This window comes from Gopherus flavomarginatus, chromosome 3 (assembly GCF_025201925.1).
Source record: "Gopherus flavomarginatus isolate rGopFla2 chromosome 3, rGopFla2.mat.asm, whole genome shotgun sequence".
NCBI lineage: Eukaryota > Metazoa > Chordata > Testudines > Testudinidae > Gopherus > Gopherus flavomarginatus.
Window position 1 is genome coordinate 98,331,118 of NC_066619.1, and position 27,033 is coordinate 98,358,150.

The 27,033-nt window shown below is 41.1% G+C and overlaps 1 protein-coding gene across 2 annotated transcripts in view; it reads left to right on the top strand.

Moving 5' to 3' along the window:
* GDA (guanine deaminase) overlaps nt 1–12,722 on the top strand; it is a 48,391-nt gene extending 35,669 nt beyond the window's left edge. For both annotated transcript variants that reach the window (XM_050944203.1, XM_050944202.1), the window contains 6 exons: nt 1,667–1,764; nt 4,681–4,748; nt 5,216–5,362; nt 9,900–10,018; nt 10,769–10,796; nt 11,583–12,722. In XM_050944203.1, coding sequence (XP_050800160.1) covers nt 1,667–1,764; nt 4,681–4,748; nt 5,216–5,362; nt 9,900–10,018; nt 10,769–10,796; nt 11,583–11,653 — 531 coding nt within the window. In that variant the 3' untranslated portion in view covers nt 11,654–12,722. The remainder of the gene's footprint in view (nt 1–1,666; nt 1,765–4,680; nt 4,749–5,215; nt 5,363–9,899; nt 10,019–10,768; nt 10,797–11,582) is intronic.
* The last annotated feature ends 14,311 nt before the right edge of the window (nt 12,723–27,033 follow it).

A 27,033-nucleotide genomic window follows, 5' to 3' on the forward strand; every position in this document is an offset into this window, starting at 1 on the left:
CTGAGGATTTGGCCTATTGACTTGTGTATGATCCACTTCATTTCAAAATTTTATGAATTGCACATTTTAATTTTTTTTAGCAGTCCCACCCACACTTTTTTTCCCACTGAGTAGTAGACATGCAATTTCAAGATATTTCAAATGAAGTTTACAAATTCCTCATATGTTGCATGAAAACTTGTTTATATACGTGTGTTTGAACTAGTGGCAACATAAATCTCCAGTTTTTCCACACATATCTTAGGTGTGTGATGTTTTCCAAACCATATTTTAAGGGTGCAGTGTTAACTTCTGCTTTATCAGTGAATACAGTTTGTGTTTTGTGTTACTGAGTTTGAATTTCAGGAGTTCTGAGCCAGATGGCCCTTGTGCAAGTTAGGGCTTCAAGGGAACAGCTGTAATTTATTTGTCAGCAGAAGACTGGGCCTAGCAGAGTTCCACTCTGCTATAGCCACTCTCACTCCTACACCAGGTGTTGAGGGGGCATCTGGCATATTTATGTGGCACAAGGTAGACTCTGCAGAATAGAGAATCCAGCCCATGACTCCAATGAGACTACCCAGTTGGAATTATTCAAGTGTTTAAAGTCAAGAATATGCTTAAAGTTTTCTGTTGAGTTGAAGCCCATGTAAATGTTGAGTACTCATCATGCAAAATATCACGGTCCAAAACTTTTACTGTATTTCTAGATGCTGACACCTTCACAGGCTAGGTGGCATGCCTCAGTCATAAAGCAGTGTGTGATAGACAAGTACTTCATCAACACACTTCTACTGCGATCCACAATGCTGCAAACCCTTTATCAAAATTAGAAAAGCAATTCTAATTTTTTAGGCACTCTAACATACTGTGCTCTAAAACAGTGAAATGGACAGTGTAGCCCTTTGACTCCTCCAGGAAATCTGATCATTCTAAAGTTAATGGCAAATACTTTAAAAAAAATAACAGATTTATTTGGGGAAAGGGAAAGATACTTTTTATATTTTGAAATGTCAAACTGTTGGTTGGAGAGTTTATGTCCCTGTTAAATAACAAAGCATACAGATATAGGATCTTATATATATTGTATATTAAGAAATTGTGTTTTGTTAAATCCGCATTGTAGGAGGCTAAAAAAGAAAAAAAAAACTAATTTCCACACCAAACTTTAATTTAAAAACATTCCAGAGCTGATATACTTGTGCAAAACATAAGACAGGACTGCAGGAAACAAGTTGCTAGAAAATAGCCCAGAATCTCTGTAGTATTTAGTGCTATCCTCTTGTCCTCGGTATACCCCAGAATATTCCCTATCTCAGGACCTGTGAGGGGTGCAGCATAATGGTGATTAAATCAGACCTACAATGCTCATGCTCCTGGGGAATTCTTGCCCAGTGCCTTGTGGCTCCTGTGTGACAGCTATAGAGCCAGTGCAAGAATCAGCTCCACTATTTTTCCTCTAAAGCAAGGAGAGAAAGCCAAGGGAAGTGATTAATCATTTAAAGCCTGATTCAAAGCTCACTGATGTTAATGGGAGTTTTCACTGACTTCAATAGATCTTGGATCAGGTCCTTAATACACACTTCACCTCTGACAATGGGAAATGGCATTGTGGATAATAAAAACAAAATAATATTAAAGTCACAGGCAAAAAAAGTAATTTCTGTGTTATGTTGTTTCTCTCTAGACTGTGATGGCCCATGGCTGTCATCTCTCTGATGAAGAGCTGAAACTTTTTAGTCTTCGAGGAGCTGCAATTGCCCATTGCCCCAATTCAAACTTTTCGTAAGTAAAGAAGTAGCTAATGGGATACAATAGGCAGGGCTGTGGTTCAGTGCTGTCAATTCTACCTGCAGTGACTAAATGTCATGATTTATAGGACCATGGGGAACCAGGGATAGTAGATAATTTTTGGTCAAGGTATAGTCAAGGCCCAGATTCCCAATAAAATAATAAAACACCAATAATCATGATAAGATTTTGGGGTCCATTCAAAAGCATCTGGCAGTCCAGATTTGGCTCGCTGTCCACCTACTGACTGCACTAGAGTGAGGAATACTTGCTCATGTTCCATTGCTGCAGGATGTGGAACAGGAACTGCTTTGTGCTGACAGAGCTCTTTGGTCATACATTGACTTGTAAGAACTGGGATATCTCCCCTTTTAGTACATTGCCCTTGTTGAAGCACATGACAGATTTAGTAGGAAACCCCCACTCTCACCTCTGGTTTACAGGAAATTCCCATCTATTGTTCCCTCACTCTCTCCACATATTCCTTGTAGGACTGAGTAGCACCCAGCTGAAATGGCCAAGCAGTTTGGGGAAGGTACAAGGGAAGGATGTTGCATATTGAGGGGTTGTCTAGATTAGTGAGGTTTGTGTTATGTAGAGTTGATCAAAATTTTCCCAATGGAACATTTTTCATTTGAAAAATGCTGTTTTGTCAAAATTGAAGCTTGCTTACATTTGATTTTGCCTACATTTTATTTTAAACAACAAAACAAAGCATTCTGACCATGTTCTCATTGGAATGGAATGTTATGTCTCATTTCAAAACCACCTTTTGTTTCAAAATTTATTGTTTATTATAATATAAAAATATCAACATTTGAACTAAACATTTGATTCCAAAACAAAAATACTTTACAGGAAATTGCTCAGTTTTCTGATTGTTCTCTTATTTGGACAGAAAACAAACAGATTTCGGTATCATGGAATTGCCCATGAAACAGAAATTCCAGTTCTTGCACAGCTAGTTCCATGGTTGTTTACATTAGGGTTTGCACAGGAGTGACTTACCCTGGGAACGCTGTTAGTGCATGTTGCCAAGATAAGTCACACAGGGGCAAGCCCTATTTTGCTCTAGTGCAGTGGGTTTACATGAGAGCGTTGCATAATTTCCCTAGAACTAGACAAGCCCTGCAAGCCTCAATTAATTGGCTCCATAAGGAATCCCAGATTTGTTTCAACTGCTCTCCTGAAACAGATTTTATCATATAATGGGATTTTGTTTTTATTTTTCATATTTATAAATCAACCGTCTTGACTTTCTACATTAACATATCACATTATATATGAAAGAAGGCCAAGTTATTAAAAATGGAAGCCTAAAGCTAAGCTCTTAGTCTTTATTTAGGCACCTAAATAAGTAACATGATTTTCAAAAGCACTCAGCCGCTCCTATAGACTTCAGTTTACTTACATGGGTATAAGCAAGAACAAACTCAGGCCCTAAACCAGTCCTATTTTATTGGTATTATTTTCATGCCAAAGGCTGGAAGACATGTAAATTAAAGAAGCAGGGAATTTAGCCCCCCTCCTTGCCTTAACTCATAGTCTCCTCAGTTGTTTCTCTCACCACTTACTCTCCTCTAGCTCCTGCCCTCTTGTGTAATGTAACCATCATCCCTTCATAGGGTCTCTGGAAAGTTGTCACGAGTCTCAGCCCCAAAACAGTCCCTAGTGACAGGCCAAGTATTCAAGCAATTGTTTCAGTGTGCCTGACGCCCTGTAATCCCTCATCAACCACCTTCCAACTGCCATGGAACCTTCCCTAACTGCTCAGTTGAATCATTTATGGCATTAAGTTACACATGGCCAGTTCGTAATTTACATTTCTTCATCTCTGCTTTTGATTTTTGGCCTTCTTTGCCATCTTCCTTTCTGAATATATTAAGGCCCTGACTTTCAGTAAGTGAGGCACTCAGTGAATACAAGACTACAAAAGTGGCATACTGAGTTTTTATTTTATCCTTTTAATGATAAAGGTTTTATGATTCAGGTTTATGAACACAAATTTTTTTTCTATTGCATAGGCATCATCCACTATATCGGGGTGAGCAAACTTTTTGGCCCAAGAGCCACATTGGAGTTGCAAAACTGGATGGAGGGCTGGGTAGGGAAGGCTGTGCCTCCCCAAGCAGCCTGGCCTGCACCCCCTATCTGCCCCCTCCTATTTCCTGTCCCCTGACTGCCCCCCTCAGAACCCCAACCCATCCACCCTGCCCCGCTCCTTGTCCCCTGATCGCCCCCTCTCAGGACCCCCGCCCCTAAACACCCGCTCCTGGGACCCCATCCCTAATCAACCCCCCTGCTTTCATTCTCATGACTGTCCTGACCCCATCCACACCCCCACCCCTTGACAGGCCCTCTGGGACCCCTCACCTATCCAGCTGCCACTGTTCCCCATCCCGACTGCCCACCCTCAAACCTCTGCCCCATTCAACCGCCCTCTGCTCCCTGTCTCCTGAGGGCCCCCACCCTTTATACAACCCTCTGGCCCCGGCCCACTTACCACGCCGAGCAGAGCAGCATGTCTGGCTGCTGCGCCAGCCTGCCACTCTGCTCAGCAGGAGTGCGCAGCTCTACCGCTCAGAGCGCTGCCCCCGCAGCAGCGTGGCTCTGCAGGGGAGGGGCCAAGGGCTAGCCTCCCCGGCAGGGAGCTCAGGGGCTGGGCAGGACTAGGTCCCGTGGGCCGGATATGGCCCGTGGGCTGTAGTTTTCCCACCTCTGCGCTACATACATTTTGGGAAGTGTTTTGTATACTGAAGAGCCATTACCATGGACCTGTTTTAGGGCCCTCTTCTTCTGTCGTCACTAAGGCAACCCATCCCCGTCCCCCACACTGCTTGATTGCAGAAGGAATGAGCCTTTAGTCTTTTTCTGTGTTTGTCATGGAGGATCTGTTTCTTTCTAATCCAGGTTGTGCAGTGGCATTTTAAACGTACAAAATGTTCTGAAGCACAATGTGAAGCTTGGTCTTGGCACAGGTTAGTAATTTTACTGTGGAATCACTTATTGGAGAGCCTATTTAGTGCACAAATGGCTAGCCACAGATTCACGTTAAAGCACTAACATTCTCTCAACCAGTGGGCCAGATTTTCCATTACTTTGCATCTAGAATGGGTCAAAAAAATTTAGAGAAAATGTTTTTAAAGTGAATGAAGTTCCACTAGTCAAAAAAGAACTGAAGTGGGGTCTGGAATTATTTTCTAGATTGTAGGAAAATAATCTATATTATTCTGTGATATGTAGTACCCTTATAGAGATGCTCATGCACATATAAAAACTTTCTTTAGGAATTAGGCAATAAATTCATTGAAGACTGGGCATAATGATGAATGTTTCCCTATTTATCTCGTCTGCCATTAGAGAATATTAAATTTAAAAAGTCATACAATTTCCACCCAGATCATTATCCCCAAAAGCTAATTTTTAAGATTTTTATCTATTGTAGATGTTGCTGGTGGGTATTCAGCTTCTATGCTTGATGCTATCAGGAGAGCGATGTCTGCATCTAATACCCTTCTACTCAATAAAGTGAACAATGCAGCCTTAACTCTTAAAGAGGCTTTCAGACTAGCAACTCTTGGAGGGAGTCAAGGTAAAGAAACATTTTTTTCCTCTAGAATGTGTGTGTGATGCTTTGATTACAGCTTTGCAGTGTACTGTCCTCCGTCCTTAAAATAGGGCCAGATTTTAGGATCCCCGCTCCATTGTAAAACTTTTGGCAACAATATGGAGTTATTTGACAATGGCCTTGCTTTCAGTTTGGTTGGTTTTTGCAGCTAACTTTTACAATCACATCTGTTGTGCAGAGAAAGATAAGATTTTCTGCAGTGGTATGAACCATATGATGTCAGAAGGGCATTCATGTTGACATAGCCAGTTTGAGAAGTTGAATCTTGTTAATTTCTAGGTACTTCTTCCATTTTTAAAAAAATCCTCAGACATTTCTTTCACTTGCGAATGATGGATTTCTAAATATTGCAGTAACTTAAAATGCTTTGTATTCTCAGCAGCCAACACTTCAAAACACTGTGCAATTGCTGTAAAACCACGTGTCTTATATTTGTCATCACATTCATGTATTTTCTTTCTTCTTTTGAGTCCTGCCACCAGGGCCATCCTTACCCATACGCAAAGTACACAGCTGCATAGGGTATCAGGAAATTTGGGGCACCACATGTCTTGGTGCCCTGCACAGCTGAGTGCTCTCCAGCCTGTGCCCCACCTCTTCTCCACGCCCACCCCTGCTCCGCCTCAGCCCCGTCCCCACTCTACCCTGTCCCCAAAGCCCCCAACCCTGCTCTGCCCCAGCCCAGTCTCTTCCCGCCCCTGCTCCACCCCAGCCCCACCCCCACTCCTCTGAGAACTGCTGCAGGGCCGGGATTGCATTCACCAGCAGCAGAAAGTGCAGTGGCCTGGCCCCAGCTGCGCCACCAGTGAGTGCTGGGGAGTGGTTCCCCTCTGTCCCCCAAGCCAGCCCTGCCCCCCCATGAGGGGGCTGCATGGGGACCCAGAATAGGCAGGTATGGCCCTGCCTGCCAGAATTTTTCACAAAACAGTCCTTCTTGCCAAACCACTTTTCAGCCAGACCTGCGCGCCAAGAAAGTATAAACAACATATGCAACATGTTTTTTGAGAGACTCCGTAGTGTCTTTAACCTATAGCAATATAGCCAGCACATCCAGTGTTCCAGTTAATGTTATGTTTTGAATGAATACTTACACTTCATATTTTCTGTAATAAGGTTTTTAATATAGTTTATTCTGTTCAGTGAAAAGCAAACCCAAGCATGGGTACAGATTTAATACTGTTTAACTAGCAGAGGCATTGTCCTTAGTCACATCTTGCACGAGTCTACATTTGCAATGAGGTTCTCAAGTTCCAGCATTATGGTGTCTTTAAAGAGACACCAGTATTAAATCTGCTAGGGCTTGTGTCATATATTGATTTTTTAAATTATTTTAATTTTATTGAATCTCCTTTTTCTAAATTAGTTATTTACACATTCCCCTATCTCCCTTAGACCTCTGCAGTTTAGGAAACTGTGGATTATATAGATTTCTTTTTGTTGACATGTGCTACTCTCTTTTATTAGCTATGACTGCTGAGACTACTGATCTTTTAGCACCCTCTTGTGTTTAACATAGAAACTGCATGAAGCACACGAGAAAAATCTCACTATACCCTTTCAGGTGAACTAGGGATATGTCTACGACTGCAAAGAAAAGCCCACGGCTGGCCCATGCCATCTGACTTGGGCTGCAGGGCTGTTTCATTGCAGTGTAGACTTCTGGGCTCCACTTGCAGCTGGAGCTCTGGAACCCTCCCATTTTGCAGTATCCTAGAAGCCTGGGCATCTACAGTGCAGTTAAACAGCCTGGCAGCCAAAGACCTGTGATACACTCACACTTAACAGCGCTGCAGCTGAGGTGTGAAAAAACACCCCCCTGAGCGCTGCAAGATACAGCGCTGTAAAGCGTTAGTGTAATCAGGGCAGCAGCGCTGGGAGTGCGGCTCCCAGCGCTGCACGCTACACCCGTAAGGGATGTGGTTTACGTGCAGCGCTGGGAGAGCTCTCTCCCAGCGCTGCCGCTCTGACTACACTCACACTTCAAAGTGCTGCCGCGGCAGCGCTCCCGGGGCAGCACTTTGAAATTCCAAATGTAGCCATGAGCCTGAGTTGGCTGGCCTGGGCCAGCTGCAGTTGCTAGTAGCGGTCTAGACATAGCTTTATGGAACATGATTTTGAATGAAATTAAACACCAAAAGGTAACATTTTATCATTTCTGATTTTTTTTAAAACACATCTCTAGAATGATGTGAAATGTGTGTAACTCTCAAAACAAGAGAGCAGATTCTGTGTTGATATTACGCCCTATGCAATTCCAGTGCCTTCTAAGACAATTTTGGGGTATTTGGAAAGTTTATTTCACATTACAAATTATTCATATAAACTTAAATTATCCTAGATCATTTCAAAGGAAACTAAAATAACAAAAGCCCTGATTTTTAGAAGTGCTGAGCAAATCCCATTAACTTCAGTGTGGACTGTGGATGTTTAGCACCTCTGAAAAATCAGACCCAAAAGGCTGTCATTTTATATTACTGTACGAGGCTCAAAATAATAAAGAAGAAAGAAAAGAGGGTGGGAGGAGAAGGATCCTGCTAACAAATAAAAGAAGCCTTACAGCCCTCTGTTTGGCCTTCATTTCATGCTCTGCTGCCCAAGCAGAAGAAACAGTTCTGCAGACAACATACAGCTTTAAAGACTCTGGAGTTCTTTTCAGCAAGAGTTCATGTCCAGTACCTTCTTGTGAGATTTACCCAATTGAATGAATTGGCAGAATACTAGATCAGTTGAAGATGGACCAGAAAAGTATAAACTGGTTGCAGATTCAGTAACGTCCTAACAGAATTTTTGCTGTGTTTTAGTTGATAACAAATGACTTTATAAAGAGCACTTTCATCCAGAGATCCCAAAGCAGTCTGCACATAAGTCCGCCTTAATTACAATCTATGTAGACACCCGTCATTGAAATTAAAGGGCCTAATCCAGTGCCCATTAAATAGGGTGACCAGACAGCAAGTGTGAAAAATCGGGACAGAGGGTGGGGGTAATAGGAGCCTATATCAGATAAAGCCCCAAATATCGAGACTGTCCCTGTAAAATCAGGACATCTGGTCACCCCACCATTAAAATCAATTTGAGTCTTTCCATTGACTTAATTAGACATTGAATCAGGCTGTAAGTGAACAATGTTTTATCTGATTGGCCATATAGGACAATAAGTCTGCAGGCAAAAAGTAAAAACGACATAACTGGAATTTGCCCAGGAGTTGTCTTGGAGCCTAAGCCATCTCCTCTACCCTGCAAATGGCTCTGCACAGGCAAATGCTTGAAATCAGTGGGGCTGTATGCAGGCACTGCCCATGCAGATCTAGGTGCAGGGAGGCCACACTGTGTTCAGGGTTGCCATAGCTAAACTATTCACACCACATGTTCAGATCCTGGCAGGGGTCAGTTTAGCTCTGCACTCTCATGCTAAAGAATTAGAGCTTCACTCCTTCTGTGAGGTACTCAGCACTTTCAGCTGCCATTAAGGGCACTCAGCGCCATGCATGAGTTGACTATGTGAGGATCTGTTAGAACAGAACTTGAAAAAAAAAAAATCAGGATAGAGTGAACCTTCTGAAGCATGATGTTGTGCAAGCCTCTAGGAGCCAGGACAGTTTTTGGGCGGGTTGCAAAGCTAGTCTGAGTACACAAACCAATTTTTATTTATAGTTTAAGCCCATTATATTGTAAATGTCATTCAATTTTTTAAAAAAACATTTGCTCCTATGGTGCTTGAGTGGGTTCATATTGTGTAAAATGATGTTGTAAAACAATTCCTCTGTGTGGACATTAGACATTCCATGACATTTTTAATAAAAAGTTAGGGGTGTGCTCTGTTGTCCTGGGTCAACATTTTCTCTAACCATAATGTTCTGGGTGCTTATTGGTTGTTGCACCTTCCAGAATAATAATACATATCTGCATTATGATCATAATAAATACTTTCTAGTCTATATAATCCTCTGTCAGGGAAGCTCAGCTTCAGAGGACTTTATAGACATTAATGAACTAACACCCCCATTGTGAGGTATACAAGTATTATGTCCATGTTATCCCCATAAGTGGCTGCATTTCGGTATAAGTATGTAGTTTTAAAGTGCTTTTGGATTTTTCAGGATGAAAAGACTTTTGGAAATGTAAGAGATTGCTCATCCTAGGTGTTTGAAATTAGAATAATCAATCACTTTATGACACAGTGGAACCTAGACATAGGATGATGTTAAAAAGGTAAAACAAAAAGACATTTAATGAAAATTTAAAAAGGTGCTATAAATTTCAGTCTCACTTCCCTTATCATTTTTCTTTAATACCAACAATTTTTTTTAATGAAAAAAAGTCTCAAGAATGCAGAGGTTACGTTATTTCGCTATTTTAAAAGTGTGCTTTTTGTCATAGCAATCTAAACATCTGCAGATTTCTGTCTGGACATAGATCTCCAACAAGTTGCCAGACACTTGTACAAAGTGGAGTGTGCAGCAAACCAGAGGCTCGTTTATTAACTAATTTTGTTTCACAGTCCTAGGACTAGATGATGTGATTGGAAACTTTGAAGTTGGCAAAGAATTTGATGCACTGCTGATCAACCCCAAGGCTTCAGACAGTCCTTTTGACTTGTTTGCTGGAGATACTTTTGAGGTAATCAAAGCACTAAGTTATTGAAATGCTTCAGAAAGTTACTGAAAAGAGCAAGCTGCAGATCCAGGAGGAAGACGGGGTCCTGTAGCATTCAGGGGCTAACGCAGCAGGAGTCCTTCCAGGAGTACCTAACTGACAGCCAGGGTACTACACCCTACAGTATATCAGCCACACTACTCAGTGACAACATGGGTGAGGGTTAGCCCCATTAGTCCCTAATGACCAGTTGCTCCTGAATATTGACATTATCCCATTACCTCTGGTAAAAACAATAGGCAGATTAATCCGTAGGACTGTTCCACTGTAATCTAGTATCATGAATTTGAACCTGTTGATGCCAGTGACATAAAACTTGTTTTTTAATCTAGCATAATCTTTTAGCTGGGTTTGTTTAGTAAAGAAAAAAGAACAAAGATTTTACTGGGCAAATTAAACAAGGTTATTAGCTGATCAGTGCGAAGACAAAAGAGTGGGTAGAGGGAAATGTTATGAATTGAACAATATGCCTGTTGAAGTGTTATTTAACTTATAGTGCCACATTTTTCTGATATTGGCTCTAATAAGAGATATAGCCTCTTTAGATAAAACATACATAGTTATTAGCAAATAGATACATCAAATTTTGATTTTACAGTTAAAAAGCATGTGTTATGTGAATTTGTTTTTGCAGTCTTCTTTTAGTTTCATACAGATGTGTTTTGGGAGGAGAGGAACTGCTTTCTGAAATTTGTGCTTTTTTCATATTTTCAGGATATTATCCAGAAGTTCCTGTATCTAGGTACGTCCCAGCCTTCACTATACAGAAAAATTCTCTTTATCTCATACTTATCTAGATAATCTTCTGACATAATATGGAGATCGATTGCCTTTCCTTGTTGTTTTTTTAAAATCACAGATGTTTAAATAAGAATTGAGAAGTACAGCATTTTTGCTATGTTATGTGGTTACACAACATATGTTTTACATAAAATCCTGTGATCTGCTAGGCTAAGATTAACCCAACCAATTAGCAGGTTTTTAACCATGAGTATGTGTGTCTACACTGGAAGCTGAGTGGTGTTTAACAGTGCATTAATGCTAACACAAATCACATTTTTAAACACAAATCACTTGCCCAGTCTCTACAAAGCGTAATGCCCTTTCATGTAGTATGCCTTTGTTCTCAGCAAGAAAGATGGGAAGTCACTTCTCATGAAAACATACACACTCTTTACTTGCGATTGGCTGGACTAGGGGATGGCCTATACTCAATTTTGGCATCAATTTAATGGAATTATTTGAATAACCAAATTTTTTAATTAGTGCAAAAACTGAGTGTAAACCAGACTTTAGATCTACAGGACTAGCACTGCCAGTTTCATCCTTTTAAAATTTAGAGGAGGGGAGGGAAATCTTCCTAATAGAAGGCCAATGCCACATGAACCCTTTCTCAGTCAAAGAGGGGCGGTGTGCTGCAGTCTTTGGACGTGATCAGTTCCACACCTGATGCCGAGTATTGTGTCACTTACACTAGATGCATAAGATGTAAGATTTATGCAAAAATCTTTTGGCTTTATTGTTTCAGGTGATGATCGGAATATTAATGAAGTATATGTGGCAGGCAAGCAAGTGGTTCCTTTTTCAAGTTCAGTATAACTTCATTTCCGTTCTGCAAAACATTCTATGGATCATTCTGCATCTAAGTTTGAAGGGATTGGTTAAATGCAGTGCCTCATTGTCAAGAGTGACACCTCAGTTTCTTTGTTTAATGCTATGACTTTGAAAAATGATTATGAGCCTTGTTAGATTACAATTTACCTTACAAAGATGATCACATTTATATAAGAAAAAAGGCTTTTACGTCCATCTTTACAAGTCACATTCATGAGCAGTGGGGGCGTGGGCAGAAGAGAAAGCAGGGGCAGCTAGATTAAAGCCAGTGCAGTATACCTACTCTACCAGAGGTTTCAAATGAAAACCGTGCAGCTGTCTGGAGCTCACGGATTGCCAGAGCCAAATGGAATTCAAACCTTACATGTTTTTAGTTCTGTTCTAAGCCTAGAACCTCTGGGCCTGGTTCTCTTCACACACAGCAATTTATACCAGTTAACTGAATTGACTTCAGTGGGATTACTCCTGACTTAAACTGGTGACAGATCAGACTCAGGCCCAATGATTTTTGCAAATCAGAAATTTTCTTTTGGTAAAGAAAATACATATTTTTTAAGACCAGAAAGGGAAAGTTCTCCCACCCCAACAGTCATAACTTCCAAATTATCAAGAAGTTGTGTATAAAAAGCTTTTCCTTTTTTATGAGAGTGGCTAAAAACAGACAATCCATTAATATTCTCTGTGTGTTCACAATATTTGTAATTCCTGTAGAATATAGTTTTGAACGGAGATGGATTTTTAATAGCAAAACCAGAGCAGTCTAAATGTATAGGATTTACTTGTTCCTGCAAGTGCTTGTCAGGAACCATTATTTGTGTTTGAGCACAGAGGCAGGTGCAATCCCAGTCTGGTTCGCTTCCAGTTTAATACTGCCCTTTAATCTTTGAAAAGGTCTGAGAGATTAAACTCTTCCCTTGAAGAGCACATTTCCCTATGTTTTAGCTCTGCCATTTTGGCTCTGGGGTTAGGCAGCTGGTTTACCTCCTGTTGGCCTAATGCCTCTTTTTCATGATTGCTCTGGAACACAATGGAAGTGCCCTTGAATGTAAATACCCTCAGAGACCTTTCCTCTAGGCCAGTTCTACAATAGGAAATTAGGTCAGTATAACTATATGTTGTTCAGGGGTGTGAAAAATTCACACCCCTGAGTGACAACCTAACCCCAGGCATAGACTGCGCTAGGTCGACTGGAGAATTCTCCTGTGGATGTAGCTACTACTTCTCAGGGAGGTGAAGTACCTATGCAGATGGGTAGGCAACCTGTGGCCCGTGAGCCACATGTAGCCTGTCAGGGTAATCCACTGGCGGGCCACCAGACCGTTTGTTTACATTTGCATGGCCGCCTGCAGCTCCCACTGGCCGCGGCTCGCCATTCGTGGCCAATGGGAGCTGTGGTAAGCAGCAGCCTGCAGGCCACAGGTTGCCCACCACAGCTCCAAAGGATCCCTAAAAATCTGCAAGCCAAAACACAGCAGAACAATTATAGCCAAATATAGCAGCCAAAACACAGCAGAACAATTTGGGGAAGAGTCACTGAGGATCTCATTGTAGAATTTTACTCCTACCCAAGGTTTTCTATGAAATTCTGCCAACCCCCCGCACTCCTTTATTTAGGCAATTTTGTGCAAAGACAAGTCAAAGCACAAAACCCCCACAAAAATATATCACAAACAAAATATGAGCCACAAGGCATAAAGGGAAGATACGAAACAGAACTAAGGACAAGGCCAGATCCTCAGCTAGTGTAACTTGCCATAGTACAATGAGCTTCAGCTGAGCGTCTGGCCCAAAGAGTACAAATGGGTGAGAGAACCTCTAATGCACATATAACCAACTGCTTCCAGTTGTCTACCCAGACTCTGGATGAAATCTTTGATGTTATTTGTGTCTTTCATTTATGTTCAATGGCAGCATGCAATTCAGAAAAAAAGATGGGTTGTGGGAGGTTAGCTTGCTGGACCAGTATGCTTAATGTGCACTATGTTAAGACCAGCACTTTTTATTTATTATAAATGGAACCTATTTGAAATTGTATGTCTTTATCTTACTGTGTCACTTATTAAACTTCTGCTTTTAGTTATTAATGAAATTGCTACTAAATATTGCCTATGCTTTATGCAGCATTATTTGAATTATTCATGTGTAGCAAGTGGTGATCTGCACTTTAAAATGTTGCCTTGGCCTAATGTTTATAGTTATTCAGTGATTTTTGCCAACAGAAGGCATTGTAGACTGAGGAGAGAGATTCTGTATTTGTTCATTTGTACTGAATGTTTTCGTTGCTGGAGTGTAATTTCTGCTAGTAAAAAAAGAATTAAAAGAACCCTGTCAAGTAGTTTATGCTCAAGTGTAGGTTGACTGGGGGCTGGGGACTGGAGGGGGGTGTCTTTTAATAGATTTATAAAACCTGATATGAATAGAAATATTTTCATTGAATTAAAGAAAAGTTCTGTGGAAACAGGCTTTTAAATTTAGCCTGTAGTATGGACAGCAAAGCACAACAAAAAAGCAACATAAATGGACAAAAGTAAATTGAAGTTCTTTTAAAGAATATTTCAATTCTAAAAATCAGAGATATTACCAGCATAATCAGACATGGACTTCAAAACATGTATAGTTTTAAGTGTTCCCATAAGTAATCCATAAAGCATGACAAGATGTCTAGCTTTTGAATTTTATAATGCATTTATATAAAAATCAATGGTACAGCCTTATCTGGAATACTATATGTAGTACTGTCACCTCAATCTCAAAAAAGTATATTGCAGAATTAGAGGGGAGGACCAGCAGGAATGATCAAGGGCTTAGAAAAACATTCATATGATGAGAGATGGAAAAGCGTGGGATTATTTTCCATAGAAAGGTGGTAAGAGGGAACATGAAACCAGAATATAAAATAATGAATAATATTGAGAAGATATGTAAGAAACTTCTCACTGTCTCATAACACAAAAACAAGGGGACATTGAGTGAAATTAAAATGTGGGACTTTCAAAACTGATAGAAGGACATTCTTTTTCATACATTGTGAAACTCATTGCCACAGAAGTCAGTGACGCCAAGAACTTGACAAGATTCAAAAGGGATTTGGACATTTATATAAACATAAAGACTATCCAGAGAATTATAATTAGCAGTGGGTGAATAACCGATTTTTTGTTGCCTGGCAGTTCTGAAAAATAAAAAGAATATGGTTTCAGTGAACCCAAACCCAGAAACTTCAAAAAATTTGATAAGTCAAAAAATTCATTTAGTAATGTTTTGTTTCAGATATTTTTAAAGGGCTAGATTTACAAAATGCTGATGGTGACAGAGTTAGAAGATGGCAGTGATGGTGCCGTCCTTATAACTTTTAGTCCAGTGGTTAGAGTACTCACTTGGGATGGGGAAGACCCAGGTTCAATTCCTGTGTGCCTGATGTGGAAAAAAGAGATTTGAATTTGGGTATCCCACAGTGCAGGAAAGTGTCCTGACCACTGGGCTATGAGGCAGCCTACAGTAGCTCTCACTTTCTCTGGCTGAAGTTGTTTCACTTGTTATAAATAGTCATTGGAGCAATGACTTGAACTTTGGTCTCCCACATCTTAGGCAAGTGCCCTAACATGGCTTGTCCTAGTCTACACTGACCGTGAAGTCATGGTCACCATCGTCTCATCTAACTCCAGGTTCCCAGTCATGTTGAAACACAATAACATTTTCTAATGTGGATGAGCCTTCAAAGGCTTGTCTGCCAAGACTGCCATCAGGGAATGGTGGTGGCTTTTGTGAGGTAGAGGCCTATCCCAGAGAATCTGCACTGAGACTGTCCCTCTTTATCTTTATATTCCTGTTCCATGTCCAGTAAGGTTCCAAGCTAGTTGGTTAGGTTCATTCCAGGGTGACAGTGACCTACGTCAACATAGGTCACTGTTAGTGTAGGTCACTGACATTAGGACATTCACTTGGGGACCAGGATGCACCTGTGCAAAGCAATCTTTTAACCTTTACTAGGCTTCAGCAGCCATGGACAACACAAGAAGCAGTGCAGGGCAGTATGAGCAATGTGCTGATTCAGCACATCCCCTCACAGGGTCCTGCTGGGGAAGTTCTTGTGCAACTTAAGCTGTTCCCTCGGCAGGAACCTAGAGGGAGAGTTGTGGCAGCAGTATTGGCTGTTCTCCTTAGGGAACACACCCCTTTCTACCCAGCACCTCCTTGGGCCAGTTTTGCTGAAACTGGCCAATGGTCCTGTCTGCCTGGTTTCTGTTGTACATAGGTTCCAGTTCTCTCTTTCCAGCTGTTTCTGAGGAAAACACAGAACAGAAATAATGTTATTCAGTCCCTCCTTTCTATTCTAATTAAGTGTATCTTGGAGGGGGGAGTATATTTGGAATAATGGTATTTGCTTTTTGCACTGTTCTGCTTGTTTTGGATTGTGCTGAATGAGCATCCATGTACTGCTGAAACAAAATAAAGAGGCCTTGTGTTTACATTAATCACCATCTGATTCAGAGTTTAACTGATAAACCTGGCCAGCTCACTATGTAAAACATATACGGTGAGGATCATAGTACAGTGCAGAGTATTAGTGAGATGAACAGAAGTTACCTTTTGCCTGGTGGATCTCTGACATACAGATTAGAAGTAATCTGTAAAGCCTGTTTAGTATGTATAGCTTTGTTTTATGGGAACTACCAATCTTTTTTAGAATCGAAATGCTAGTTGTGCTTTATATGACTTTATTACCATGTTTACAGGCCTGATAAATCAACATAACTGCTTCACTGACACTTATTATTTTGTGCTTAAATAGACCATCTTGAAATGCCTCATTCACGCATTTGGCAGCAAGTATACAAATGCAGAAAAGACTCACTTCTTTTTTTAACATATTTTTCTCTGCTTTATAATTTTGCAAAGCTTAGGCATAAAAGCGTTCCATATCTCAGTAGCTATGAAGCACAGTAGACATGATTTCCTTAAACCAAAAATCCCGTAGAACTATTAATTACACACTGAGGAATTATGTGTCAAGATTTTGAGAATTATGCACAAGTGATCACTAAAATATGCAAACTTATGCAGATCAATTTTTTTCCAATGAGCAGCTTGTCAGCAGAAGTCATACAAACTGGTCAGAAAAATATTGAAACTAAACTGCTTTGTTACAGTTCTTAGTAAAAAGGCCCATTTAAACTTTGCGATATAGGAATTCTGCTGCTGTAAATGCTTAACACTTCATTTTGGAAAATAGCTGTGGCAACTGTTTTGCTAAATGTTTGTTAGAGGTGCTATGTAAAGATTTTTACAGAGGATTGTCTACACACAGAAGTTGTACTGTTTGTATAGTTAAAGTGGTGGACACACAGTTAGGCCACACCTACACTACAAAATTATATCAACCTATCTTACATCAGCATAAAGCCACTGCAGTTATTAAATTGCTTGTGTGGGCACACGCTTGAGTCTTTGTGTTGGTGGTGCATGTCCTCACTAGGAGCACTTTTATCAATTGTATTGTCAGTGTAGGACACCATGGGATGGCTCCTGCAAGCCAGAAACAGTCAACGTAAGCAATGCTGTGTCTGAACTGACACCCTGTTGACCTAATTACATCAACAGTGACTCTACACCGCTCAGGGACCTGGTGTTACTAAATTGGCATAGAGAGGCACTTACGTCATCAGGAGCCAAATTTAAGTGAATACACTTCCGCAGGTAGGTTGATGCAAGGCACCTTCTGTCGACCTAACCCTGCTGTGTAGACCAGTCCTTAGACTGGTGTAAGGTGCTTATACTTATATAAAAACTATGAGTAGACCAGACCTGAGAGCCTTTGTGTAAGCAGCCCAATAAATCTGGGGATACAACTAGATTTTTCACTACAGTGAGTCAATACAGGTGTCATGTAAAAGCCCACTTTAAGAACACAAATGAGCACAAAATTAGGAACAACTATGTTTTTTAAATTATCTGTCGACTTTTAACCAAAATAAAGATAACCATGATGTAATACTTTCAGTATGTTCTTTATGGGCCTCATCCCAAGGCTGTAAAAGGAAAGACTTTCACTGACTTCAGTTAGTTTTGGATTATGTCCAATGTCTGCATCGTTTATAAATTAGCTTATTGGTTTACAGTTTGTGAATAAAGGACACAATTACAATGCAAGAATCATGATGCTCGTGCTCTTCCTTCCCCCGTGAAAGCCTTCTGTTTGAAAGAGCAATGTGTGTATAATGAATTCACAACTGCATCTTGTAGCTAATTGCAAGCACAGACCTCTTTTAGATAGCTTCCCAAGTTAGATCACCAGAAGTGGCACAGGAGCAAGATTCAGCAGCAGCAGCGGCTCCTTCATTCAGCATCCCCTCTCAGGGGACCACCTAGCCCTCCTGTTACACAGCCGCTACCACTCTAGCTGGAAAGGTGAATTTGGACTCTAGTCACTTTCTACCTTGTCTCCAGTGGCAAGTGCCATAAGACACCTCTCACCAAAGCCACTCACTAGTGAAAAGTACACCACTGTCTACCCCCAAAGTGCAATTGCACAGGTTATGGAAGTATGTGTAAGACTCCCTGCACATTCTGTTTTCAAAATCCTCAGCCTGGCCCTGCCCCCAGCAGTTGAACATGTATTCAAGAATTTAACAGTGTACAGACCCAAGCGTCATTTAAAATGAAATTAAAATGCAGAGTCCCCCAGACCGGTGGCCAGGACCCAGGCAGTGTGAGTACCACTGAAAATCAGCACGCGTGCCATAGGTTGCCTACCCCTGATCTATAGCATCCTTTGAAATTAACAGTCACCATTGTTATACTTCATGACTGATGAAACTGCAAACAGATGTGAGAAACAAGAATCAAGCTGAAATGCTGAATAAACCAGATATTGCTGAATGTTGCTGCATATCAGAGCTATGTGTCTAAAGGCACTGGTATCATTTCCAGCATCATAATGATAAAATTCACACCCTCAACAAAAATATTCGAGAAAAAAGAGGAACCGATGCTGCAAAGAAGAGACCATTTCCAATTGAGACGCCAATAAGAGGTCATTAATTAAGGATAGATTCAGAGAATTTAAAACGAGAAGGGGCCATTATGATCATGCAGTCTGATTTCCACAACAGAGGCTATAGCAGATGGGGAACTGAGCCACCAAAAACATCTGAGCCAGAGCTTTAAAAGTATGTAGGCACATAATTGCCTTTGAAATCAATCTGACTAGCTCAAGGTCAGACAGGAAACTTGTGATGGAGCAGGCAATTGAACCCAGGTCTCCTAAGCTACTGCACTAACCACTAGAAAATCCTTCCTTCAGCTCCCTCTTTAACCTTATTATTGATTAACATAACCACTCTACCAAGAAGGCAGGATTCACTCAAGGCCTCCATAATATCTCACCCAACGTGCAGTAACAAGTGACTTATATTTAACTCCTTTGCTGTTTTCTCAGTAGCTCCTTGCTCCCAAAAGGGTATTTTAATGAATCAAAATCAACTCTTGCCATGCTTGTCCCTTATATTTAATGCTGGCTTTTTTCTGCAGTTGAGTCTGGGACGCATTAGGCTGGAGTCTTTATTTAAGACTCAGCCATGAGATCTACATGTACAGACTCAGACAGACGCGAGGCTTATGTTGCGCCTTCCCTCCTCCCCTCAAAAAAAAAAAAAAAAAAAAAAAAAAAAAAAAAAAAAAAAAAAGGGGAGGTAGAATGATCCAATGGTCACGTTCCCACACTGGGAGTCGAGATCTAGGTTTTCTTCCCAGCTCTGTCACTGACTTTCTTCATGAACACAGGCAAGTCATTTAACCCACACTTCAGTTTCCCCCTCTGTAAATGTTACTGGATCTGCATCAAGGACCCCATGGCCCATCTTCTGGCCTACTCCCATTGCAATCCTTAGTTCTGGTCAATGTGGGGCCACCATGGAAGCTCCACCACTCCAAAAATGCACAGGCTTCCCAGAGGCTGTTTCATCCAGAGTTCTCACACCCAGCCTCAGTCCTGGATTAAGCAGTATAAAGGGCCTGGAACTGGTACCATGGGAGAATTTCATTTAGAATGAACATTTCCTTCTCATTTGTAAGTGTGTGTGTGTGTGTGTGTGTGTGTAATGGGGGAGAGTTTGCCAGGCTCCAATGAGCAGACAATTTTTAAGTGAGAAAACACAGAGCAGCAAGAAATAACCAAATCCTAAGGACAAATACTTGCTCAGCCCAGGACACTTCAGCCCCAGCACATCAGCAATAATAGCAGTTGTAAGTTAGGTGAAGCACATCATGTGAGCACAGCCCTCCACATAAACACACACACACACTCCATTCCTTTCAGCAACAGAGCCAATAGATTTAAGCATGTTTATGGTTAGGCATCTGCTGCTTTATGTTACTGGCAGGAAAAAAAAGCCAAAAGTTATTGTCCCGTAGTGCTGCTTTGAGGTGCCCTGCTGTATTTGCCACCATCTAGCCTTACATAAAATTTCCCAGACATTATTATGGTCCCATTATAACTATTCCCATTACCAAAATAAACAACTTAATGGGAGAAATAAATAAATAACCCCAGTAAGTCTTGTTTATTTAACCAACAAATTGATGGCCTGGCTGGTGCTATCAGGGTCAGTCAGAATATATATCTGCATCTCTAGCAGCAATGGCGTCCCCTGAATATAACGGGAAAGAGACAAGAGGGAGCAGGAAAAGGCCCTGAAATAAAATTTCAGAAGGATTGTATACGACTTGAAAAAAAATAAAAACAAAAACAAAAAACACCAAAAACAAGCATTAACCTTCCACAACAAGGTACATGAAATATATCAAACATTACCTCTCACACTTGGGATAGAGATGTTTCATACACTGGCTACTGTAACAGACTTTTTAGATGTTACATGTAACAGCTGCAAGCCCCTTATGTTTCTATCTCATGGTTATTAAAAGGACTGGACCAGTCAACCCAGAAGCCATAAATATAATACCTGTGCTACCATCCCCACCCCTAAGCTCAGCATAGCTTCATTCAGCTGTAGTTCAGAACTGAAGCCCATTGCCTGTATTTGGATGGGCATTTTGTACACCTGATTATTACAGTTTGATTCTTTCCCTCACTTTTTCATCTCTAGAAAGAATCTGAAGCTGTCTGGGAGGACTGGTCTTGATAATTTGGATGCACGAATACATTATCTTTGTAATGAAGTCATTTATGATGGACCTCGTGAAGGAATCTGGAGAACAACGGGGTTATTGGCTGTGTGTGACATTTGGTTGCGATTTCTGCATGTGACACTAATTAATGGCCTGCTCCCATGATTTTAACTATTTCACTCCACCTGATGGCACAGCAGCTAATCTCTATGTAGTCTGGGGCTTCTCGGCTGGCAGCCACAAAACCCTGGCAAATTCTTTTCTATGCTGTCTGAATATGAAAAAAAAATTATATAAATAATAATAATAAAAAAAAACCCACCAACTCTCACTGCCTCCCAGAAGAAATTACCATTTTTCTCCACGTAGTCTTGAACTCACCTACTCAGTATTTAGGACATTATATTTAGGGAAGATATGGCAGTGTTTAGGACCAATCGGCATGTTTCCTCTTTCTCTCACAAGTAAAGAGCCCCTTTCTGAAACACTGAACACAGCTGTCATGGTTTATATGGAATCCACAGTTAGGGGATTAATTTAGCTCTCTTTGACTTTAGATATGAAACAGTTATCAGAAGATAGTAAGGAGTATGGCTAGAGCAGGGTACTGGAAGTCATTAGATTTGTGTTCGTTCATTTAATTTCTCTGTGCTTAAGGTTTATGCTACCTTACTTCATAATGGCAATATGTGGAATTAATGTTTGTAGAGCACTTTGAAATCCTAAGATGAATGGTGCATAAGATACATAAGCAGAAGTTTAGAAGAAATATATATCCACTACCAAAAATTTACCACTATTTTAGATCTTTTTTTTTAGTCTCCTTCAACTATTCATTTAAAAAACTGCTAGGTTATGGGAGAGGGCATGTCCTACAACTATACCAGTAGCTCAAAATCCAGTGTAGACAAAGCCTAAGAATTTTAGCTAATACAATGTACAAGAATTGGATACTTCCCCTTCCAATAGTTTTTCAGCCCTCTAGTGGCACAAGCCGTGTTCTGGAAGCCACTAAAAGCCCACTATAGGAGCAGTGTAAATAGGTAGCTAGACATTGCAAGTCTCCTGTAATTCAGGGGTCGGCACTCTCTGGCACCTGGCCCGCCAGGGTACTTACCCTGGCTGGCCGGGCCAGTTTGTTTACCTGCTGCATCAGCAGTTTTGGCCGATTGCGGATCCCACTGGCTGTGGTTCACTGTCCCAGGCCAATGGGGGCGGCAGGAAGCTGCGGCCAGCACATCCCTCGGCCCGTGGCTCTTTCTGACACCCCCATTGGCCTGAGACAGCAAACCACGGTCAGTGGGAGCCGTGATCGGCCGAACCTGCTGACGCGGCAGGTAAACAAACTGGCCCATCCCGTCAGGGTGCTTACCCTGGCGAGCTGCATGCCAGAGGTTGCTGACCCCTGCTATAATTAATAAACACAATTATTTAGTCTCCACTGTGCTCACATGGTTCTTTATTTTATGTCCATTATGTAAAAAGCAAAAAGATACAGCAAGCAACAATGTCTAGGCCCCAGTCCTGGAAAGACTTAGATACATGTTTAACTTTGTATGTGTGATGTCACTAGGAGTTCTTATTTGTGTAAAGTTTGTTTAGCAGCTGTTGCGGGGTCTGGGCCATACTTTGTAACCTAAACTTCCAACTCTGCTAGCAACTTATTTCATAGTACTACTCTAAGGTGTATTTGCGTTTGACTTGTATTTTGTGATTTTCTCTCAGTACGTTGATTGCATTTGTGGTTTCTGAAGTTGGTTGTTTGAACTGTTAGCTCAGGGAGGGCTACTGCTGGGGGAAAACGAAACTGAGGTCTGACATTTCTGGAGTGGAAAGAGGAACAAAGTAATTGTAATCAGAGAAGGGATTTGCAATCCTAATCCAAAAAGGTGCCATGAGGGGGTGTGGTAGGGAGCAGCAAACACTCCTTTGCTGTTCACTTTTAAAATTGTTTCAGGGAGTTGTGTTTGAGTAGCCTTATGAATAAAAACTCTAAATCAAGGCTCCTGAGATCCAGGAAGTTCTTTATTAACAGCACCATCGTATTATGCACACAGCTATAAACCACTCGTTCCTTGGCTCCCACTAGTAAGAGAAGTTAATGCATAAGATTTTTAACAGGGAATCTAAGAACGAGCTTTGGCTCCAGCTGCTAACAGTATGGAAATGATCACAGTCTCTAAAATTTCTTTTTAAAAACTGTCTGGCTTAATTACTGTTGAAAACAATTTGTTAAGTATCTGACGGAGGAAGAGGCAAGTTTGAGAACAAGGGGGAGATGTCATTTACCCATAAATACAGAATTTCAAATAAGCTGAAGGCATGAGAACAGTCTCTGGTATTAGCACGATAGTCATCCCTACATCTTTACTACACATCTCTAACTCCTAAATCAAAATAAAAGGGCATCTGATTTTAATGCTGGGAGCGGTGACTTCAGTTGCCATACTTGCTGGCAAGCAATAATGCAAGCCACATACACTTTCCTCACAGCTGATTGTCTAAGAGACAAGACTGGCAAGATAAAAAAAAAGTTAACTTTGCGGAAAGTGAGAAAGAGCCAGGCAAACGTACTTTTGAGCAATCACAGCACATTATTCAATTCCTGAGACAGCTCACCAGTAAAGCTGTGACAGGGGCACTTAAGACAACATATAATCCACACCGGAACTGTTCAGACCATTCTCTCCTCCTTGGTTCACTGAGGTGGCAGGGAGGGGACAGATGAACTGGAGTTGAAATGGAGCAGTGCTGGTGAAGTCACCAAAAGCAGCTCTCCAGGAGAGAGGAGGAAATGCAGAAAACATGCAGTGCTACTTACAGACACACTGTACACATAGGCAGTGAAGGACAGCATGTGTCAGGTACAAAGTTATCTCCTCTCCCTCATGGCTTCATGTGCCAAGTGCTTCAGTTCATACCCTCTCTGTATGAAAAGCCAGACATTCCCTCTGCTTCCTTCCTGCCCCCAGGGGGATGAAAGCAAACCCATAACTTGGGCTGAATGGAGCATTAACCTTCTTTTTTCCTGAAGTTTTACCATGTGATGTCTGCTGATAAAAATGGAGGTTTATGGGGAGTACTGGGCAGGGCCAGGAGACAACAACTCTCCAGACTCACAGGATTACTCCACTTCTCTGTTAGCCTTATCTTACCGACAGACACTCATACACTAGAGTCTCACCCTTCTTGTGTGGATGAGGTTGACAAATGCATGCAAGGAATCAGTGGGAGCAGAGTTTATGAGTTATCTTTGCTGCTATAGGAAATCAGAGGAAGCTGAACAGTAGTATGGAGTGACTCGGTCTCCAGACAAATGCATCAGCTTTCTTCAAATGCCCTGAGATCCACAGAATCTCCCTGTGGATCTTGAGGCACCTGCAGATTAAGGGAAAGATCCATCTGACCACTTGGTGGGTGGGGACAGTTGTATCTCATCAGCGGACAGGATGATTTAGAGGAAGTTCTACAAATTGAAATGTCTGGAGTTTCCTGGTTCTCCCATGGCATTTTCCATAAAAGGTCACAATTTGACCACAAATAATTGTTTAGAAAGCCGTATTTTAAGAAAGAGACCAAGCTTAGAAATATTTAATGAAGGTTCATGCTGCTGAAGATGCATAGCTTATGGACATGATAATTAAAATCTGGCAGACATCTGAGAGATTGGGTAAAGTGACCACGTGTCCCAGTTTTACAGTGGGACAGTCTTAGGGACATCATATGAAAAACTGTGTTCCAGCGACTTCATTCAGAACACCTGAAATGCCCCAGGTTTTCATCTGTTTTCTTCTATAACGACAAACTATTTGTTTAATACTCATTGATAAATTAATGCACATAGGAATCATCCAGTGGAATGAGTGTTCCATGTGATGAACAATGTTTTAAGAAAAAAAGTTGAATTAGCATAGACACTGTCAAAGTGTTTTTTGTTTTTGCTTAAAATGAGTGTTCGTGACACTTGTTCAGTGTTGCGTGAGAAACTCATTCAGAGCACTAAGTTACTGGAGAAAATCCTCCAGGCTAAGAAATAAGCCTATGTCACCGTTGAGTCAGAAGCTGGCAGTATGGGCACGAGCACACATTTTAAAAGAGTACTTTTGCCTTTTGTCTGACTATTTCATGACACTGCAAAAGTGTTACCACAAAAGTGTCCCAAGGTTTTATTTTGAAAATATGGCCACCTTAAGACTGAGACATGCCATGCATGTCATTTGCAACCAAAAGACCTCAATGCAATCTACATCTCTAACTACTGGTGGAGAAGATATCATTTTTAATCAGTGTATGATGAGTATTGTATAATCATACACTGTCATAGAATCAGTCATAGAAGAATCTTCAGCTGATGTTAATTCTCTTCATAGAAAAGGAGTGAAGGTCAAAACCTGCAAACTTGAGAGTAGCATCTGTGAGATCTCAGAGACCTCTCTTTAACTATGGTCATAAAAACATCAGTAAGTAAATAGACTGTTTCACCTTTGGAAGGCAATTGCCAGTTTCAAATTCTGCCAGGAATTGAGCCCTGGGTAGTTCAAGATGGAACTACAGTTCTTCTCTTGATAGGAAGGGGAGGTAAAAAGAGACAAAAGCAGGTGGCTCTAATTACTGAATTCCTTTCCAACACTAGCCATTCTCTGGTCTCTGTACATTAGTCAGCAGCAATCAGCTCACCACTAAAATTCTCCTCTTTGCATGATTCATTTTGACCTGGAAGCCTGTCAACATGCCACACTCTTCAGCTGTTTAACTCTCATTGGGAGTGATTGGGTGATTTCGAGGCTTGGTGATAAACTATAGAGACTTTTCCACCTAGGCTATCAGTTTGAATCTAGCCTTGGCTGTCAGTAACCAGAAGTTGTTGCCACCTGGTGATTGTTCAGTGGCCTTGTTCCTATTGACTGATGTTTTTTAAATGTTGCTGGGTGTATTATGCTGTTATAAGATTAAGCAAATGTCAGAGTGCCTAGCACGCTTGCAGAGGTTCCTTTTTTGCTACTGATGCCTATGCTGTATATCATCTGTGCATAAATAGGGGACTTCAATCACCACTGATCTGTTTGGCATTTTCACATTTCATCATTAACCAATATATCATTTAAACAAAGAATTGGTTTGAAAAGCCAGTGGAAAGTGACATCAGCTCTTTACCCCAGGAAGACAACTAGTGTTACAGTCTTACCCTCTTCACACTGAGAATGAAGATTTCAAACATGCTAGTGCAACATGAACCAGTTTTTACAGCTCCATTCCCCCTCACCAGCGGGGAGGAAGCGTTCTGATTGCACTCTTTAGTGTCTTTGTCCTTGAAATCAGCTGCAAGGAAATACTGGGAATATTTTGGGGTTGTTGTAGTTTTGATTTGGATTTAGCAAAAGAGTGTTTTCATACCTTTATTTAGCAATTCAGTTCGGGAAAAAAGCTCATTGATCCAGATCAGCAAAAAAGTGGAATGAGCTCATTCCCATATTAGACATGGAATAACAGCCAGCTCTGCCACACAAGCAGAGCAGACAGGAGCCATCAGCAGCGGTTAGATGCCTCAGAATCTCTTGTGCTAGTTGTGCAAGAGGCAGAAAATTTCCAGTTTGCCTGCCACAGTAAAATCTTTGAGCAGACCCTGCCAGGACTCAGGAGCAGGGGTGAACCTAATTCAGATTTGGCCAGACTTCAGAAAGCTTCAGTTAACTTCCTGACCCAAATACAAACCTGATTAGCAGAATGCTCATCCTCTGTCTTGACAGGCGGTGTCTGCTTACACCTGAAGGTACTAGATAGCTATGCGCTCATCCATTTCTTCACACCTGGGACTTCAAGATAGTCTATGCAGAAGCACTGAAAGAGTATGTAGTGCTTTATGAATACAAATGAGTCGGAATTTAAGTCATGATTGCTTGCCCTTCATGGGAAAAGAAATGTGGCAGAGTCTTTCCACATGCCTGCACAAATAATTACACTGTTAGAGCTATAAATCCATTTCTTTCCTATTTTTTGTTTCTAGGCCTATAATACATCGCATTTATCTGTAGTTCTCAAAGTACTTTACAAAGGTTGATAATAATTCCTATGAGCATTTCACACATGGGAAAACTAAGGGCATGTTTTCAGGGGGACACTCAGGAATGTTAAGCCAAATTAACTAACAGTGTGAATGTAGCAGTCTCATTCAAAAATAAAGTGAAGTTTGCTTTAGCTTAATTTACTCTGGGTAAAAGAAACTCATAACAGCCTTT